The sequence below is a fragment of the Spermophilus citellus genome (assembly GCF_964194105.1).
Source record: "Spermophilus citellus genome assembly, chromosome: 13".
Taxonomy (NCBI): Eukaryota; Metazoa; Chordata; class Mammalia; order Rodentia; family Sciuridae; genus Spermophilus; species Spermophilus citellus.
Genome location: NC_138193.1, coordinates 56,198,497 through 56,220,276, shown reverse-complemented (window position 1 = coordinate 56,220,276; position 21,780 = coordinate 56,198,497). Strand labels below are relative to the sequence as shown.

Sequence of the window (21,780 nt, the reverse complement as noted above, 5' to 3'; positions counted from 1 at the left end):
TACCTCTTGTGTACTAATTCATCACTGGTATTTTGTTAGTCCACATTATAAGAACATGTAAGCTTGAAATAGCAGTTTGAAAGTATTTAAATATAAAAAGTATTTGTTGTTTAGTATACTGATTTTAAGATGCCTGAAAACAGAATGTCTTATGGATTTTTTCTTCTTAGTTTTTATAAAATTTTACTATTCTAGATAATAAAGATGACTATGAGTTCATTAACACATATTGGTAACTTTGAAGCAATGGGTTTTCCACATGTGTCAACACATACTTTTTAAGTTTGCATCATCAACCTAGTTACATTCATATACCTAAAGAATAATACAACCAACAACGTTTTCTCTTAAAGCCACAGAGGATTTAGTAACAGTGGCGCATGTAGTAGTAGAGACCAACAGTTTTTCCACAGTAACTCTGTGACTAGTAAATAAATAGACTTGCCCCCAAATTCATTTTCTGTACTTTGATAGTTTTCTCTGAAGTCTGCAAAAGAAAAGCTATTGCCTATAGCAGTAGTAATTGGTCATTATCTTTCTTTTATTATTTAGATATATCTTTTAAAATTAGATATTAATAATGAATTTACAGGTAGTTGTTCAGTCTTATAAAATTAATTTAGAAATTCTAGCGTTAATCATTTCATAGTTAATTTCTAGTATGCCATTCATTTTTTTCTGACTTATATATGAGATGAAGGAGAAAGATACGGGATATGGCCAGAATACTTAACATTTCTTTTAGAGTAAACTGATGCTAAGAAAATACTAATATTTATTGTTTTTATAAAGTACTTGTGGTTGCCATTCATCATGAATATGATCCTTTTGTTTATAATTAATGTAAACTATTTAAATAGATTTCCCATGTAGAGAAAATATCATTCATAATTTAATAATAACCCACATATTAACCCTGCATTCATCCCCCTTCCATGCAATCAATATTTACTTATCATGTGACTAAAGTTCCAAATAAGGATGCTAGATGAAATTTCCCTAACTCACTAATATTGGGAAGTACCCAGTGAGACTCTGAAATAAACACTAATCTTCAGTATTGTGAAGTCAACTCTAAAGTTTCCTGTCTTACAGTGTTACCCTTCGTTCTCATGCTCAGCTGTTGTTGTATGCCTTTTTTGACATTGTGGAATTATGGGACTATGGGGTAGAACAGGGGAGTAGGAAATTAGATACCTATGATGAATGCCTTCCTGGAATCCTTTTTGTGTGCCATTTTCCAGAATATGACTGTTTTCCTGTTTAACTCTGGTGTTAATAATGTCACTTATTTGACATCTCAAACTAACTTTTCAATCTGAATTGATCACTATTGATGCTTTCTACCATATCAGCTGGAGGTATTAATTTTTAGTAAATTAATTCTATAAATTTTTAAAGAGAGAGGCACAGAAGGACAAATATGGAATTAAATCTTTTTTCCAAATAGTTCTATATGTTCTCTTTCAAGTGTGGAACTGCATAGTGATTCATTTTGTATAAAAGATAATAACTTTTTATGGACAAACTTTAATGGTAAAGGGAAAAAAATCTTGCTATATTCTTGAGCCAGGAATCAAGATCCTCTTCATTGTTATTCTTCCAGCCCCATAAATGTTTGTAAAGATTTTAGGGTTAATATGCAGTTCAGTAATGATTCAGGAGTTTGAGTTTATTCATCATCATCAGAAATTAATCTTATATTTTGAGAAATAATATTCATGTATCTGTGTATGTCACAACTTCTTTGTCATGTTTGTGCTTAGCCACAAACTTTATTTGACTAGTCCCAAGAATTTGGAACACATAAAATCAACCACTGTTTTTTTTTTTTTTTTTTTTTTTTAATTTGGTAACAGGGATTGAATTTAGGGGCACTCGACTACTGAACCACACTCCCAGCCTATTTTGTATTTTATTCAGAGACAGGGTCTCATTGAGTTGCTTAACGCCTCACTGTTGCTAAGGCTGGCTTAGAACTCGAGATTCTCCTGTCTCAGCCTCCCGAGCCACTGAGATTGCAGGCGTGGGCCACCATGCCTGGCCATTGGTGTTTTTAATATAAAAGATGTGAATTATTTCAAATAAAAGCCTTTCATTATACAAAGTGTAGCTTTTACAGTAAATAGAATACATATTAAGGTCCGATGGTTACTGGTTCTTCAACTCAAATTACTCAAACTTGGTGCCTTTGCAACTTTTGAACAAACAGGTGTTTTTCTGGTAGAAAAGTGTTCTATTCTTCTTTGCAAGCCTAATTAAATTTACCATCCTTGTGGGAGAGCCAGTTTATTGGCTCAGGTGATTAAACCCTGATTTGGACTTTTTCCATGCTTCTGAAATGTGATGAATGTCTTAGGACACAGGTACACGTCATCTTGCATTGTTAACTAGAATATATTTAACTGTACTTTGAGAAGTTTATCAGAGGTACTCTTTACTATGAGGTATTGATATGGTAATCATCATTTTTTTTTAAAATTTTCCTCCAACCTGCTGCTTCTAATGGAATTATGTGAATATATTGGTTAAACTTTAATTTGTGTTGACAGCATGCTGGATGTTGTCTTCAAAAGCTAAGGTGTTCCTTATTCTCCTAAGATAAATTCTGATTATAGAACATAAATATTAAAAATACTTTGTCTCTGCCTCAGTGAAAGTAGTGGAATTATAAGATGACGCACTTTTGTTTACTTTGGGTTTGGGAAGACCATGATGAGAGATCACATCAATTACATGTACTTGGCTATGTATTTTCTCTATTTCTTCTGAATAACTATGGCTATGTATTTTCTCTATTTCTTCTGAATAACTAGATTTTTTTATTATTCTTAGTACTGGAGAGGTTTCTTTTAAGAACATATATTCCTTTCTATAATGTAGCCAGAGAACAATGTTTTATAAGACAGTATGTTCATGTTAAGGTGGTTCTATCAGTTTCACCTCTAACTTTAAATTCCCAACAGAATTATTTTTAAAAATATTTCCAAAGAAAAGTCTTCTTTTAAGTATACATCATTAATAAGTATAATTCTTGGGAGATTAAAACAAATCTGTCTCACATCAAAAAATGAGAGGATATGGTTAAGAATGACATTTCCCCCCTACCAGTTTGTTTAGATAAAGTTTACATAGAAAATTTTAGTTTCATTGTAGAACTGTGCACATATTTTCTTATTTCAGTTACCACTGATAAGAGGATAGGACATCTAATAATAACGGAAGGTATTTGAAATTCACATTTGGCCTTCCAATATGAAGTACAAACTTGACACAGCAGAAAAAACTATTGATTATAACTCAGATGAGTAAAATGAACAAACATATCAGTAGTCGTACTTCTGTCACTGTTTCCTTTGAATTAAAGAGAAATCTTCAAGCCAGGTGGGGTGGCACATATGCCTATAGTCCTAGCAACTTCCGGGGCCAACTCAGGAGGATCACAAATTGGAGGCCAGTCTGGGCAACTTAGTGAGACTTAGTTTCAAAATTAAAAAGGGCTGAGAATTGAGTTCAGTGGTAGATCTTCCCTGGGTTTAATTCATTGTACCACCAAAAAAGGAAAAAAAAAGAGATGAAGGATCTCTTAAGTTTTTACATTGTTTACACGCTTACATCATAACATCTTAGCCACTTTAATGCTGATTGGCTGGATTTCCCAGTGCTTATTACGAATGCATCGGGAAGTCTTTACAATTGGCATCAACAGAATTATTTATAATGGTTGAATTCTCATCATAGTTTGATTTTTGTTTGTTTTTGTTTGTGTTCTTTTTTGTTTGTTTTTAAATACTTTTAGCCCTGACTTGAAAAACAGTCCAGTTGATGAAAGTGAGGTGCAAACAGCAGCTGATAGTCCCTCTGTTAAACCTAGTGAGGTTGAAGAAGAAACTACTACCAATATTCAGACAGAAACTTCCATACAGCAGGAAGAGCCTTGTGAGGAAGAACCTGAAAAAGCACTGTGTGACTCTGACTTTGCTATTGAAACACTGGAAATTGAAACTCAAGGGGAGGAGGTCAACATAGAAATTCCTCTTGTGGCAACCACTCCAGCTAGTATTGAATTATTTGTGGAAAATATAGAGGAGTCTGCTTTAAATCAACAGGTGTGTACCACTGACTTTGAGAAGGAAGAGGCAGAAATTATGAATCCTGAAACAGAATTGCCAATATCAGATAGTGTACTTATAGAAGAAAGGAGTATCAAAGGAATTCTAGAAGATTCTCCATCTGAAGCAGAAGATTTCTTTTCTGGAATCACACAATCTATGGTAGAAGCTGTAGCTGAAGTGGACACACATGAAACTATTTCAGAAATAGTGCCATCTGCTTGTGTTACGACTGTAGCACCAGGAATTTGCACTGGGGATGAGAAGATAGTGAATAAAAAGAGTATTTCTGAAAAAAGCGACATGGATGAAAAGGAGGAGAATGAAATTAACACCAAGGAAACCAGAATGGATCTACAGATAGGAACAGAGAAGACTGAAAAGAATGAAGCTAAGATGGTTGCAGAAAAATTGGAAAAGATTATGGTAGCAATGAAAGAAAAGCTTGCAGAAAATATTGTAATCAAGGCCTGCCCAAATAAAGAATTGGGTCAGACCAATAAGCCCGATGAAACTGGTAAAACTAGTATGCTGGCTGTATCAAATGTATCTGGCAATAAATCAAATATTAAGGCTGCTATGGTCTCTTCTCCTAAAGCAAAAGCTCCAGCGTCAAAAACTGAAAATCAGAAAAGTTTTCTAAAATCTGTGCTCAGAGATCAAGTAAATGTTGAAAAGAAACTTTCAGCCAAAGAACTTGGTCTACTTAAAAGTACCAGATCAGACTTGGCAGAAGGCAGCAGTAAATTCAAACCCACTCAGAGTGGTGTTACCAGAGAAAGCAGTGGAAAGATCTCAGTCCTGCAAGGCAAGGATTCTAAACTGGATTACAAGGACATAACCAAACAGTCTCAGGAAACAGAGGCTAGACCTTCCATCATGAAACGGGATGACAGCAACAGTAAGGTGAGGAGAGTAAGAAGAATGCCTCAGTGTGTCTTTGAAGTGCTTAGCTCTGCTGCTGTAGTTACAGAGTAGGAGATGTAACTTTGTTTCATACTTTCATCTCCTCACTCTGCCCCCCAGGCTCTCATTTCCCTTTCTTAAACAAATCCATTGAATTAAGCCAATAGGCATTTAGAATATCAAGGTCAAAGTTCATAATTAGTTGGAAAAGCATTATTTGGTCAAAAATATAACTGTGGTTTAAAAGGAAAATCTGTAGTGAATCTTTTAATGTGACTTAGCATTCTCCTTCTAAATGAAAAATCTTTTTTCTTTTAAATTGAAGCTTCCTTTTTGTAGTCACATAACTTAGACATTATGAATATAGTAAAGAAAAGATCGGTAAAAGTGAATTTAGCTACAATTTTCAGAGACTATGCCTGTACTAGTAAATGACCATAACTTAATTGTGTATACTCATTAAATATTTGCATAATTGTGTTTAGGGTTTTTGGGTTTTTTAAAAACTTTAATTACCTGGATGTAAATTCTGTTTTTCTGTATTTCTTACTTAATATTTCAGGCTTTGCCTGGGCAAAACACTAAGAATTCTAAAAGCACCACTGGTAGAAGTTCCAAATCTAAAGAGGTAAAAAATAATCCACTAACACCACTACTTCATTTCCATCCTTCCATTACAGAATTCGTCTGTCTTATAACTTGAGTCTGCCTTATTTAGTTAATAAAATGTTTAGAGAAGGAGAGGTATAGAGTAAGGGATAGCAATGACTGTTTTCTTTTTGACCCTAACACTAATTCTACTACTAATACTTTTTATCTTGAAGTAGGCTAAATAGTTTATTACATGTACTTACAATTGATCATTGGTAGCATTCTAAATAAATGTGGGAGCACTGATGGAAACTGGTTTCTCTAGGCACCATTTTTCAAATTACAGATGTTTTGTTTTCAAATATAGTTACATTAACTAGTAATAATTGTTTTCATAAAATAACTTTATCAAAGCATAAGCTTTATTTCTTAGCATTGCATAAGTAAAATGTGTATTGTAAGTGAATTGATCAATGGGAACAGTCCAGTGAGCTAGTTACATTTGCAGTGGTTTTAGAAGTTCTCTAAGTCCTCTCAGAGTACTTATTAGATATGTAGCATATGGATCAGTAAATTCTTTATATTAATTGTTTGACAGATGCTTAAATGTAGCATTTTTGTGCCATTATTGTATTATAAAACTTATCATTTAAGAAGTAATCAATCTTATTAAAATTATGTGAAAATGGAATTAGATTGATATCATTGAATCTCTTTAACATGTATTCATGAGTAGTTAATTTGTTTGTGGAGGCTTTTTTAAAAATCCTAATTTTATTTTAGCCTTTAGGAAACTGCAGTATAATTCTTACAAATGATCTGCCTGCACATTTATTGTGACTATTTGCAACCTGAGTGGTCAGTAGTTGTTAATACTGTGATTTTTAACTTCCAAACAGGAACCGTTATTTCCGTTTAACTTGGATGAATTTGTTACTGTGGATGAGGTTATAGAAGAAGTGAATTCTTCTCAAGCCAAGCAGAATCCATTAAAGGGAAAAAGGAAAGAAGCTCTTAAAAGTACTCCTTCTGAACTTAACTTGAAGAAAAAGAAGGGGAAAACCTCTGCCTCTCATGGTGTTGAGGGAGAATTATCTTTTGTAACATTGGATGAGATTGGGGAAGAGGAAGATGCAGCTGCACAAGCTCTAGTCACTGTGGATGAAGTAATTGATGAAGAAGAACTAAATATGGAAGAAATGGTAAAAAATTCAAATTCACTTCTTACATTAGATGAATTAATTGACCAGGATGATTGCATTTCCCACAGTGAACCAAAAGATGTTACTGTTCTGTCAGTGGCTGAAGAACAAGATCTTCTCAAACAAGAACGCTTGGTAACTGTGGATGAAATTGGAGAAGTAGAAGAGCTACCTTTAAATGAGTCAGCAGACATAACTTTTGCCACTTTAAATGCTAAAGGAGATGAAGGAAATCCTGTAAGGGATTCCATTGGGTTCATTTCTTCTCAGATGCCTGAAGACCCTTCTACTTTAGTCACTGTAGATGAAATACAGGATGACAGCAGTGATTTGCATTTAGTGACTTTGGATGAAGTAACTGAAGAGGATGAAGACTCTCTGGCTGATTTTAACAATCTAAAAGAAGAACTTAATTTTGTTACTGTTGATGAAGTTGGAGAGGAGGAAGATGGAGACAGTGATTTAAAAGTTGAGTTAGCACAAAGCAAAAATGATGGTCCTCTAGATAAAAGAGGAGATAGAAAGAAGAGAGCCATGGACACAAAGAAGACAAAACTTGAAGCCTTGTCCCAAATGGGTCCAGTAAATGAGAATGTTTCAGAAGATCTGAAAACCATGATTGAAAGACACTTAGCAGGTAGATTATTGGAAGTGGTAGTTTTCCTGTTTTATGAAAGGGTTATATATAAAATTAATTTTAGACTATATGTTGTGGCATTACCAATAATTTCATCCTGTATCAATATAGTAAGCCAGCAAATAATATTTTCCACAGAAATGTGTACAGATTTCACATATTCTCTTAGTTACAGACCAGAACTTGCTCTAAGGAAAGGTTGTCAAAAACAGAAAACAAACTAGTATAGCCAAGTTAGAATTGGAATGATAAAGGTCTATTTACATTGTGGGCAAAACAGCTTTTGATGATCAGAAGGATGTTTATAACACACTGCCACCCAGTGTTTGTTTAAACTTAGGATTTAGAACAATTCATAAATGTACAATTTTACTTTAATATTTTGATGGTTTAGAATAATAGAGCAGCTCACTTGTAGGACTTAAAGGAGATAAATAATTTCCATTAAAGAAAATCAGGGAAGATTTAAACCAAAGAATAAAATAATACGAAGATCTCCACAGGCTTATGTAACAAATTAGAAAAATATGTATAGCCACCTTAAGTAAAGAAGATAGAGAAGAAGAGTTGTTTGGAACATGATAAAAGGGAATGTAGGAGGATGTTTTAACTACAAGGAATATTTTTTAAATGAATTTTATTTTATACTAGAAATAGGGTTCCTTCTCAACTTTGGGTATTATTTGCTAAAAACTAGGGTGTTGAAATTATTATTCAAACAATTTAATATGTTTAATTTAAAGCAATTTAAATATTGTTACTAGAGCAGTAAATTTAGTCTTTCTGTTTTAAAGCTAAAACACCAACGAAGAGAATTAAAATTGGTGGTAAAGCCCCATTCTCAGAAAAAGCTGTTGCAACAGAATCAGCAAAAGGTGAAGAGGCCTTCCAAATTAGTGAAGGTAAAGCAGGATTGTTAGGATGTGGAGTTATATAGCATGAGATAGTGGTAAAAATTTCAAAGATTACCATCTAAATAGAAAAGCAGTAAAATAGAAGAGGAGTGGGAAATGGCAGGTTTAGGATTATTAGGTCCAGATACAATTTTTATTTTCATAATTTAGAGATAATGGACCATTGAAATTAGGATGAGATATATTTGTAGAAATGATCTATAAAAGGTTCTTCTGACCATGTTGTAGCATCAGGTAATTGTCGATTTTTAATGCTTCCAAGCAGCCAGCCAATAACATAAAATGTCTGAATAACATTAATAAAATTTAAGTTGAAACAAAAAAGGAACAGTATCCAGCAAGGGAGAATACTTCACTCAACAAGTATAATATCCATTATATTGGATACAGTCTATACTAAAATGCTGAAAAGTGTAGAAAAGAACACAAAGTTCCTGATATCAGGGAATTTATTATCAGTATGACTTAAAACAACACTATAAGGTATCCCTTTTACCATTATTCTCTTTGCAGTGCCCTCCTTGCCTCCTTGTTCTATCTTATATTAGAAATAGGGTTCCTTCTCAGTTTTGAATATTATTTGCTAAAAAATAAAGGTGTTGAAATTGCTATTCAAACAATTTAATATGTTTAATTTAAAGCAATTTAAGTATTGTTACTAGAGCAATAAGTGTAGTCTTTCTGTTTTAAACTTTTCTCTAAGGAAAAATTATCAACCATGAGTCAGTCCAAGTTCTTTTGAGTCTTATCTCAGCTGGGCCCTTAGTACTGTACACAGTCCATTAGAGGTTATTCACTCCGCTGAGCTTTCATATTTATAATTTCACTTTTAATTCTCTGTTAGGCTATCAATTTAGGCTCGGTTTTCTAGGTTGGAGGGGCATCAGAATTATTCTCTGCCGGTATATCCTTTCCCCTAATTTCCACTTAACTCTTCAACCCAGCACCTTGTATAGACAAGTTAACTCTTCCCAGAACTACAGTACTACTTCTGTTCCCCTGTAAGTTTTTTTCTGAAACTATATGTAAATAAAATTTTCTGTTAGTTTTGGCCCTTTACCTCGAAATGCATTTAATAAATCTAAACAGATTTACCCATATATTTTTTTGACATCAGACAATCTAGAGAATAGTATATGCAGAATAGTCAAGTGGTATTAACCAAGGAAGAGTTTCTTTGAGTTTTAGTCATCTAAGGTAGGGATTATCCAACATTAACTTCACAAAGTCTATAAATCTATGTTGAATAGCTTCCTTTTTTCCTTGAAAATTTTTAATGACTTTAGTTGATGAAGAATCTGGATTAAAGGATTCAGAACCAGATCGAAAACGCAAGAAGACTGAGGACCCATCTTTAGGCAAATCAGTGGCACCTGATGTCCCAGAAGGTAAAGTGAAATGTCTGCACCATAATAATTGTTCTGTTGTTTAAATGAATTATTGAGTAACCTTGCTTGTGACTTCTGAAGACAGCTTAAAAAGTAGGCTATTTTTTAACCTGGCAGGATTATTTTTATTGCACTCTTTTAAAAAGTCTGGCATATATGTTTCCTGTTTTATTTCTGGTGCTTTCTTTGCTGCTGAGGTGAGAATTGAGTTATACTTGCCCTGGCAGAAACTCCAGTTAGGTAGAACATGCAGAAAAGGTAAGTTTGCAAACTTTTTTCAGGACCATATGAGGTAAACCTTGTTTGCTCAGCCAGTACACTCCATAAGCAATCACCTATCATTCTGCCTCTTCTCCCTTTTATTTTTTTATCAGGGTATTCCTAAAATTTTTTATTTTAGACTCTGTCAGATTCTATTCTGAAGGATAATTGAATGTTCTTTCTAATCCAGCCTTCTCCATGGGAAACTATTCAGTTTACATTATACCACTTAAGTGGAATTCTGGCATTCCTGAGAATGAAATTTTGTTGTTGTTTTGTTACTAGAGATTGAACTCAGGGGCATTTTACCACTGTGTTACATCCCTAGGTCTCTTTTTATTTTGAGACAGGTTCTCTTTAAGTTGCTGAGGCTGGTCTTAAACTTTTGATTCTCCTGCCTCAGTCTCCCAAATCTCTGAGATTACAGGCATTTGCTACTGTACCTGATAATAATTTCTTTTAAAAAAAATTATGTTTCATAATTAAAGCTATTGCTCTTGATCTCACAGTATATAGAATGTTTACTATCCTTGTATGTAAGTATATATACTATGCTTAAAATGTTTGGATAAACTGACATAACTGTTAGTACATTATTAATTTTCTTCCTTTCTCTTCTCAACTCTTTATCTTAAAGATTTAGATTTTCTTGTACCGAAGGCTGGATTCTTCTGTCCAATTTGTTCCCTCTTCTACTCAGGTGAAAAAGCAATGACAAATCACTGCAAGAGTACTCGTCATAAGCAAAATACGGAGGTAATTTCTAATTATTAACTCTTAAAATCTCCAGGTGCTGTTATTGTCTTGTAATTGAACTTGTTAAATATCTACCCAAAATGTACATTTTTTTCCCTTTTGCAAGAACTGTTGTGGATGTTCTTGCTAGTTTATTCATCTAAGTCCAAAGTCCTATTTTCTCCCTCACTATACCTTGCCAGCAACTTCTAGCCCTTATTTCTTTTCCTCGAACAATAGCATTTGCCAGAGTAGATTCTGCAGATTAATAGTCTCATGTGACACTCCATTAAAGTAAAAGAAATTGCATATTTTGATGCCCTGTTACAAAGTCATGTACATGTTAGCAAACTAACATTTCTTCCAACAAAAAACATGGGGAATTTTTTTTTTCCTGAATTGCTAGCCAGAAAGTATCCTGCTTAAGTTTATGCAATGCAGTTTCCTAAATTGATTGATCACAAAGCCCTCTTTTTAAAGTTTTACATGTTTAGGCAGTACTGCTCTAGAGAATCATTCTTAGCCATTAAAGCAGTGGTTCTGATTCCTCCTGAATGTTTGAGATTGTTTTACATGTACTTTCTAAAGAATTTGTGCCATAGACACTCATCAAACATTGAACTATTATGTGCTGAAAGCTTATTTAATCCCCTCAACAACTTTATTTATTTTTCCCCCCAACAACTTTAAAAGGCAAATGTTATTCCAGCTTTTGACATGAAGACCCAGACTCAGGATTACATTTCTAAACCCAAGGTTACATAACTAGTTAGTGGCAGACATAGGATTTGGACCTACTTGTTTTATTCTAGCCTCAAACCCTTATACATTTTACTTATGTTCCCTGTGCTTTCAACTTTATTGTGTAGTTTTCCATTTAAAACCCAACTGCATAATATGGCATTTGGAATAATATTTAAACTTCTTATTGTGAGTCCATAAAGCCCTATCTGATCTGACTTTTAAACTTCTCTGAACTCACCTTTTTATTACTGACTTCATCGCAACTTTTCTGGCTCTCTGTTTGACTTTTTTTTGTTTTTTTCCTGTAGTACTGGGGATTAAACCCAAGTGTAGTCTGCCACTGAGCCATATCCCCAGCCCTATACCTGGCTCTTTTTTCTTTTTTTTTTTAATACATGAGGGCTCCTTGCCAGTTTTTCACCTTTACAATGCTATTTCTTTGCCTCCTCTCAGTTTCACTTCTTTTTGGTTTCAACTCAAATATTAGCTCCTTAGAAAGAACTTCGCTTAAGTAAGACCTAGCTAAAGTAGGACATTCCAGCTTAACCCCTCCCCACAAAAGGTCAACCTAATCAGTTGCCTTCTATAATTTCAGAGTGCTTACTACTTACCCAAAATTACTTCATTTATTTTTTTTCTTTGATCATTTGTCTTTCCTAATTAGAATATAAGCTCCATTGTATACAGTGCTTATCATACTTTGTTGTCCACTGAATCTTCAAGCACCAAGCATAAAGCTTGGTATATATAAAATATCATAAGACTGATGAATGAAAAGAAGGAATACTAATATAAAGCACTATGTTTGTTATCTAATAAGTATTTCATATTGTAAATTGCTTTCACAGAAATTCATGGCCAAGCAAAGAAAGGAAAAGGAGCAGAATGAGGCTGAAGAAAGAAGCTCTAGGTGATTGGGAGAAAGGGAAAAGAATTCATTAGAAATTTGTTTAGGGTCCAGTTGATTTGTGTATTTTTGTTATCACTTAATTTGTAATTTTTGTTTCAGAAGCAAATATTCATGTTGTATAAATTTCTGATTGCCCTTGATGTAGAGAGACTGATGGGGAAAGTATGATGTGTTTGATTTTTATATCAAATCATCAGGCATGGAGAAATGTCTTTTAGAGGTGTTAAAATAAATGTTCCTACTGTATATTTAAAATGTTGTGTTTGTGGTTAATTTATTAAAAACTTGCTTCTGATTGCAGATAAGGTGGTTCTACAACCCTTGGGATTTGGGATGTTTGGGAATTTTTCACATATTACTGGAAGTCATATCATGATAGTGTTTAACTTTGTTTCATCCATCCATGTATTACAGGTCAAAGATTTCTTTAAATGCTCAATTTTTCTAGATAAAATTAGATTATATCATGTTTGACCTAGGTAAGTTTTGAATAAAGTATTGCTTTGATTTAATTTTATCTATTTGTTTATTGGTACTGGGAATTGAACTCAGGGGTACTTAACCATGGAGCAACATCCCCAGCCCTATTTATTTGTTTGTTTGTTTGTTTGTTTATTTGGAGACAGGGTAGCTAAGTTGCTGAGGCTTGTCTTGAACTTGCAGTCCTCCCTCAGCCTTTTGAGTCCCTGGGATTACAGGCATGTGCTACTATGCCTGGTTTGCTGTAATTTTTAAATCTGTTCATCCCCCCGCGTCCCCCCCCCCCCGCTTCTGCTTCTGTTAAAACTATTTCTGCCAAGAGCTTTTCAAAGTAGTACCTCTCAAGTCATTATTAGCTTGAACCTACAGAGGAGCAGCCTTTACTTTCTGTGAACTTTTACAGATGATTTTAAAACCCTTTAGATTATTATCCAGTATGTTTGTAAAAAGTTGGTACAGCAACAAAAATAATTGAGTGGATTGTTAGAAGGTGCTGGACATAGTCCTGTACTGTATATTTTTAGATTAGGCTATACTTCAAAATTCTTTTAGTATTTGATTCCTTAGAATGTACCCGATAATAATAGAGACTCAATGGAGAGAAACCATAGCAACAAAACATCTTTTTAGATCTCTTATTCCCATGACAGCACTAGGAGTTACACCACAGCCAACAAGAAGTGGAATAAAGATCAAAAACACAGCACTTCTTGCCAGGTGCTATAGCACATGCCTGTTAATCCCAGTGACTCAGGAGGCTGATGCAGGAGAATCCCAAGTTCTAGGACAGTCTCAGCAACTTAGCAAGAAGATAATGCCTCAGATATGTTGTAGAGTGGTAAAGTGCATCTGGGTTCATTCCCCAGTACCACAAAAAAACAAATGAAAACAAAAATAACAGCAGTTCCAAACTCACTGTACATTCAGTTCAAATTTAGCCACAGCCTCAGCAACACTACAAAAGACTACATATCATACATAGGAAGTAGAGTGAGTAGAGGGAAGTGCAAGAGTCTGTTGGGATTAGAACCTATATAGGTGAATGAGGTAATAGGGGGAAGAAGAGATATTAAAATGCTGGAGAATAAGGTGCTTCAGTCTAAATCATCAGAGTGAATGAGAATCTTATATTTCTCCTGGACCTGCTTTTGGAATTTTTGCATCCAGAGAAGTTACAAGCTTCTTTATTGTCTGCATCAACATTAGAGTTTAATTTTAAGTTCCTTTCACACTTTTTTATTTCCTTCTGAGTAATTATCTGGGGGGAAAAAGCTATTTTTTCTTGGAATTGCTTCTACACTTGAATTAAAGGAACTTCTAAAGCATAAAAATTATACAGATTTTTTTTTTGTTTCATCCTAGTGACTGATATTGACGTGATAAATGATATTCCTCTCTGCTGCTTCTTGCATTTAATGCTGGTTATTTTTTTTATCATGGGGCTTCCAGTACAAGTTTTTTTGTGACGTTTTTAAAAAAATAAGCACATTCTTTGCATATAGTTTTCCAATTCTTGATGTTTTCAGAAAACCTTGAAATACCTCCTTCCTTTAGTCATACCACACATGAAATATGCATGTTTATAGCAGTTTCTGCTTATTAGTGGATTGAGGGATGTAATTTGGATTGCAATCTTCTTTATAGGTTTCTGTCATTTCATCAACTAGATACCAAAGCAAACTAGGTGGCATTCAACATGACCTCTATAAAAGCTTTGGAATTTATTCCACTTCCTATTATGGAATGCTGTGGAAACCTACCTCTCCAAAACCTCTCCTTTATATATATATATTTTTTTTAATCATGGGGAGTTAAGTTTCTAAAGCTGAAATTTTTTATTTTAGTATTATTTGAGGAAAAAATACCAAACATTTTTAAAATAATAATTTATCCAGTATATCTTCATACTGAACTGAGTTTCAACCATTATTAACTCAAGGCCAGTAAGATATATGTGAGTATGTGTATAGTTCTCACTACCTCTCTTGTATTATGTTAAAGTAAATCTTAGCATGATATTTTACCCATAAATGTTTCATTGTGTGTTTCTAAAAGGATTCATTTTTCCTTTTTGGAGATACTGGGTATTGAACCCAGAGCCTCTCAAATCCTAGGCAAAATTCCTAGCCCCCAAGATTCTTTTTTCTTTCTTTTTTTTTTTTTTAAAGAAACTATGTCTTATATATATTTTAGTTGCAGAAGGACACAATACCTTTATTTGATTGATTGATTTTTATATGGTGCTGAGGATTGAACCCATTGCTTCCATGTGCTAGGCAAGCGCTCTACCACTGAGCCACAACCCCAACCCCCCCAAGATTCTTTTAAATGTAACCAATATCATTAAAAATATTCCTTACTTAATTCAGTTCAGGTTTTCAACTTTTGTATGTGTGTGTTTTGCTTTTTTTTTTTTTTTACACTGTATTTCAATCTACATTCAAATAAGGACCATACATTGTGCTAGCTGATATGTCTTTTAAATTACATAGTATAAAATATAGATTCTTCTCTCTCTCCTTGTAATTTATTTGGATAAGAAACTTGTTATTTGGTTCTACAAAGAAGCTACATCAAATGTGGTCTTTGGGGCTGGAGGTGTAGCTCGGTGGTAGATTGTAGGCCTAACATGCACAGGGACCTGTGTTCAATCTCCAGCTTTCCAGGGAGGGAAGAGGGGAGGGTGGATAGGAGGTCTTTGGGCCCAGGAACAACCCACAAACTTGTTATTAGTTATTATCTTATTTGACTTAAGAACATAAGTTGAGATTGTTTATAAGCATTTTAATGGTGATTTATGTCTCTCCATTGACTCTTAACAATTTAAAAAATTTAAATTTGCATTGTTTTGTGGGGATTTTTAATTTCATTTTGTGTGTTTTACAAAAGCATTAGTCTGCAATGGATTAAAAATTAGGGAGAAAAAGAAAATGACCCAGCACATAGTTTGAGAAACACTGTTGATAGGTTTCCTGTGCTCTGGATTTTGATGATTGCAACCCTATAATCCCTTTAACACATTTCTTGTCCTCTGTTGCACTTATAGGTTGATAGTTGAATATGGACACTTAATTAGAATTTGGCTCTTTTTCTTTCGGTAGAACTGCTTCAAGTGGTCTTCCTCATCAAGAGGCACAAGATGTCTGGCTGCTTTATTTGACATTTTAATAGCAGTTGATGCTTCATTTTTCACTTAGTAACTAGAGGTTGAACAGTGATGTTTTAATTCTCTCTTCCTTCTTCATTGATAAGTTGGAATACTTTTCTAAAGGGAGATACTACTCCTGATATTTGGTTACTCAGGGGTGTCATTTGTGTAAGAAAGACATGACAAATACTTGATGTTTTTCCTTTATTTGCCTGATTTTACAGAATGAGTCATTTCACTGGTACCTATCAACAGTGATAGTTCTTTTATAAAACATGAACCCATGAATTTTAACATACTTGATGTTTCAAACCTTTACAGTTTTAGCTTTGTTGATGCTCACATTATCCCAATTTTTTTTAAAGGTTTATTGCCAGGCTGCTCTTCTGCAAGGCATAGCAGCCAAAGTCATTTGAATAGAGGTTTTTATATCTTTTTTTTTTTTTTTTAAAGAGAGAGTGAGAGAGGAGAGAGAGAGAGAATTTTTAATATTTTTTTTTTAGTTCTCAGCGGACACAACATCTTCGTTGGTATGTGGTGCTGAGGATCGAACCCGGGCCGCACGCATGCCAGGCGAGCGCGCTACCGCTTGAGCCACATCCCCAGCCCACATTATCCCATTTTTAATTTAACTCATTGCTCCTATCACTATGACACTACTAGCTGTTATTGTCTCCTCACCGTCTATACATCAAGGTGTTCTAGGAGCATCTGTACATTTCCTGCCCCAAACTTGAAGCCATCAATTTCCCTAAAGAATAGTGGATAATTGGGGTATTCATGCTTTTGGATTGGTCAGTGCTTTTCAGTGGATAGAATTTTAAAATACACGACTTTTTTTCACATTTTTTATTGGTGTATTATAGTTGTACATGATGGGATTTGTTGTTTCATATTTGTACATGCATACAATATAACAATATAATTTGGCCAATGTCACTTCCTATCACTTTCCCCTTTCTTTCTCTGCCTCCAACCTACTGGTCCCCTTCCTCTACTGATCTCCGTTTGATTTTCATGAGATCTGCCCCTACCTTTCTTTTCCTTTTTCTCCTGTAACTTCCACATATAAGAAAACATACAACCCTTGACCTTTTGACTTTGACTTATGAAAATACACATTTAACATTTTTGTTTTTAATATAAAATTCATCCCTATCATTATTGTTTCTTCCCATTCAAATTTAGGACTTCCAGGTTTTTAGGTCTTCTGTCTTAAATCTAGATTTTTGTGGTATAGAATTCTAATTCTCAGGGACATTAGAGTAAAAAAACTAAACTGTCAACTTAAAATTGCTGCTTCATCTCAAACTTTGCACATCACAGTCAGGATAATAATACCAAGATCACAACCTAGAATGATTAAAAGCTCCCCCCATCCCCCATTTATTCTTTTTTTCCTTAGGGAAGGTATACCTCATTAAGGATATACATTCAAATTATAGAGCTTTCACTTTTCACTTGAAATAGTTCTTTTAGTAGTTTTGCTACTGTCTGGATTCACATCAAGGTTTCTAGTTTGATTTTTTTAGTTTTAGAGGTTATAGTTTTAAATTTGGCATGTTCTAGAATACTGTTATAAAATAAGTCATACTGAAAGAAATTACCTTTCTGGCTACAGGTAACTTCCTGCTGTAGGTAACTTTCTTTGTTACTATTGTGATTTAACAAGGAGATTTGTATCTGTAGGGTCATCAAATTTTAATATCTTGTGTTTTCTAATAATCATATAACCAGTGACATTATGAACAGGTTAAAGCTCACAGGCCCTAAGGGATATCTGAGTATATACAAATATAGGAGGTAGGATGCTGTACTTTCAACTCATAGGTCACAAAACTGAAGGAATTATAAGTTCTGTAGACTGAAAGGAAGTCTTTTGGTAAAAATTTTAGGGTTTATGTTTTGTTTCAAAAAGTGTTTTTTATAAGAATACTTTAAAAGATTTAAAAAGAAAGATGGGGCAAGGATGGCAATACACTACCAAGTCCATGGAGAGGAAGAGTAAGGTGTTGTGACTCCTTACCACTTCATTCTGCACTGACATCTATAATTCTTAAGCAAAACATACACATCTGAGCATATGTATGTAAGTCATGTCTGTCTTCTAAAGTCTTTACATGAGAACATGAGCATAAAGAGATACAGGCTAGCTGATACTAAACACCCATCGACTGGTGTAGACATGAGGAGTTCAACATATCGGGAAATATGAATGACAAATTGGAGGTTAGAGAGTAGTCATGAAATGTTATATTAACTTGCTGAGGGCCATTACCAAGTAGGAATGACGCATCGAAATTTCCTTGCCAGCGTACCCCATGTTAAATGGACTTGCCTTGGAATTTCGCTGTTGACATTGCATGTGTGTTTGAGAAAGGTGACCCTACTCAAGGACGAGGGTGGATCCAGGATTAGGGTGTATCCTGCAGTTTGAGGAAGTATAGTATCCCGGTCCTTGGGTTTAGGGCGTTCCCAGTTTAAGACAATAGGGATTTTAGGGAAGTTGGAGGTTGAAGATTATTGCTGCCGAGATTAGGGCGTTCCTGCTGCCTGAGCTCCCATTGAGCTCTCGTGAGATTCAGAGAGGATTTTGGGAAGAAAGCCTCGTGTAGTAGGTGAATTGGGCAGCAGGAGAACGGGGATTGCCCCAGAGCGTGTGTGGAGGCCGGTGTGAGTTTGGGAATAAAGAATTGCTGTTTGAATCTACAAAGCTGTGTGGTGGCTCGTGATTCTGTGCCCAGCCAAGACTGCGGCATTAACTCAGTGTAGAGTAATTGTAATAAATTACACGTGTCCATCAAAAAGCCACACAATGCTATCAATCAACAGTATCTAGTTGATATTATAAGACATTTTACCCAATAGCAAAATATATATTCTTTTTACGATCCCATGGAATATACAAGATAAACTATATCTTGGGTCATAAACCAAACCTTAACAAATTAAAACCAAATTTAAGTCATAGAATATGTCCTCCAGGGCTGAGGTTGTAGCTCAATGGTAAAGTGCTCACCTCGCATGTGGAAGGCACTGGGTTCAATCCTCAGCACTACATAAAAATAAATAAAGGTATTGTGTCTGTCTACAACTAAAAAGTTAAAAAAAAAAAAGAATATGTCTTCCAGCCATAATGGAATTAAACTAGAAATATTTATAGAAAATACTTGAAAATTAAACAGCATACTAACAAATGACCCATGGGTCAAAGAAGAAATCTCAAAGGCGTTTTTTGGTTGTTTTTTTTTTTTTTTTTTTAGTTTTCGGTGGACACAACATCTTTTTTTTTTTTTTTTATGTGGTGCTGAGGATCGAACCCAGTGCCCCACGCATGCCAGGCGAGCGCGCTACCACTTGAGCCACATCCCCAGCCCCTCTGTTTTTAAAAAACAGAATTGAGGGCTGAGGTTGTGGCTCAATGGTAGAGCACTTGTCTAGCATGTGTGAGGCACTGGGTTCTATTCTCGGCACCGCATATGAATAAATGAATAAAATAAAGGTCCATCAACAATTTAAAAAATACAAAAAAAAAAAAAAAACCCAGAATTGAGTGGAAATGAAAACAACAAACTGGAATGCAGCTGATGAAGTGCATAGAGGGAAATTTATTGTACTAAGTGCTTAAATTTTTAAGGAAAAAATATCTCAAATCATTCTTCGAAATTCCAGCCTTAAGAAACTAAGCAGAACAAACTAAAAGCAAGCAAATGGAATCAAATGATAAAAAGCAAAAATTAATGTAACTGAAAATAGGAAAACAATGAAACAAAACAAAAAAACTCTAGCAAGATTGACTTGAGGTACAAGTCACTGAACCTGGGAATGCAGTAGAAAATACCACTGTAGTTCCTATAACCACTGAAAGAATAATGAAGGTATGCTGTATGCTCAAATTCAACAACTCTGGATGAAAGGGAAAAATTCCTTATACAAAGTCACAAAACTTGGGCAGGATGCTATATAGAATCTGCATAATCCTAATACCATTAAAGACTGCCTTTGTAATGACAATATTCTTGAAGAACACATATTTAAGCCTAACGGTTTCATTAGAGCCCTTTACTATCAACACAGAAAGAATTGATATTATACAGTCTCTTCCAGAAAATACAGTAATAATTCTCATTTTATGAGGGCTTTATTCAAATTCATAAAGCTGGTTCAATATCAGAAAATCAGAGTAATCCACAGTATCAACAGGCTAAAAAAGAAAACTATGATCATAATGATTGATTCAAAAAGGGCATTTGATAAAATTCACCAGTTCTTGTTAAATATCAGTACACTACCCAGCTGATTACTCTAAATAAAATACAAAATAGGGCTGGGGATGTGGCTCAGTGGTTAAGTGCCCCCCGAGTTCAATTCCAGGTACCCCTTCCCCCGCCCCAAAATCAGTACACTAGAAATAGAGGAGCCTTCTCAATCTCATAAAGAAGATAGCATTAGCTTTGCTTTACTTTAATAATAAAATATCCGAGGCAGCAAACTTATAAAGAAAAAGAATGACTAGCTCAACAGTTTTGAAGGTTATGGGTGTAGTGCCTGCATTAATTCTGGTGAAGATGGTAAATGATGGTACATCATGGCAAGACTCACATCTTGAATCAGAACAAAAAGAAGAGGATGAGCTGGGTCCAACAATCCCTTTCAAGGCAGGCCCTTAGTGACAATCTGAGCACACCTACCATAATAAACACTTTGCAAATAGTAAGTAGGAATTATTATTACTTGTATCAACAGCCATGTCTGAACAAGTAATAATAAATAGTTCTACTTATTGAGTGTTTGCTTAGTGTTTATTATGGTATATTTCAGGAAAGACCCTGTCATAAGAAATTGAAACCTCTTAACACTACCATGAGTATTTCTCCTCAGGGAAAGCAAATGAGGTAATCAGGGTACCACCAGAGTCTGTGATTCTTTTTTTTTTTTAATGGTAAAAGGGGTTCTTTATTAATAATGAATGGGTTTCAGGAGGGCTGTGCCAGGGACCAGGAACAAAAAACAAAGATATGTTGTTGTTTTTATATACAACAATTAGACACAGTTTGTATAGTTTAGAAAAGTCATGTTGGAAATTTCACCTTGCACAGACCTAAAGTTTTACTTTTTTTAAATTGATTAAAAAAAATAAATGACAGCAGAATGCATTATAATTCTTATTACACATACATACCATAATTTTTCATATCTCTGTATTTAAAGTATGTTGACATCCAATTCATGTCTTCATACACGTACTTTGGATAATGATGTCCATCACATTCCACCATCCTTACTAATCCCCTGCCCCCCTTTCCCTCCCACCCCTCTTCCCTATCTAGAATTCATCTATTCCTCTCAGGCTCCCCCTCCCTACCCCACCATGAGTCAGCCTCCTTATATCAGAGAAAACATTCGGCATTTGTTTTTTTGGGATTGGCTAACTTCACTTAGCATTATCTTCTCTAACTCCATCCATTTACTTGCAAATGCCATGATTTTATTCTCCTTTATTGCTGAGTAAAATTCCTTTGTGTATATATGCCACATTTTTTTTATCCATTCATCCACTGAAAGGCATCAAGGTTGGCTACACAGTTTAGCTTTGTGAATTGTGCTGCTATAAACATTGATGTGGCTGTGTTGCTGTAGTATGCTGTCTTTAAGTCCTTTGAGTATAGTCCGAGGAGAGGGATAGCTGGGTCAAATGGTGATTCTATTCCCAGAATTCCAAAGAATCTTCATACTGCTTTCCATATTGGCT

General features: G+C 34.6%; 1 protein-coding gene across 14 annotated transcripts in view; it reads left to right on the top strand.

Annotated features, from left to right (window-relative positions):
• The window catches only part of ZNF638 (zinc finger protein 638), a 124,875-nt gene extending 112,220 nt beyond the window's left edge, over positions 1–12,655 (top strand). For all 14 annotated transcript variants that reach the window (XM_081264310.1, XM_081264304.1, XM_081264311.1 and 11 more), the window contains 6 exons: positions 3,800–5,018; positions 5,581–5,646; positions 6,509–7,448; positions 9,649–9,750; positions 10,649–10,767; positions 12,339–12,655. In XM_081264310.1, coding sequence (XP_081120436.1) covers positions 3,800–5,018; positions 5,581–5,646; positions 6,509–7,448; positions 9,649–9,750; positions 10,649–10,767; positions 12,339–12,404 — 2,512 coding nt within the window. In that variant the 3' untranslated portion in view covers positions 12,405–12,655. The remainder of the gene's footprint in view (positions 1–3,799; positions 5,019–5,580; positions 5,647–6,508; positions 7,449–9,648; positions 9,751–10,648; positions 10,768–12,338) is intronic.
• The last annotated feature ends 9,125 nt before the right edge of the window (positions 12,656–21,780 follow it).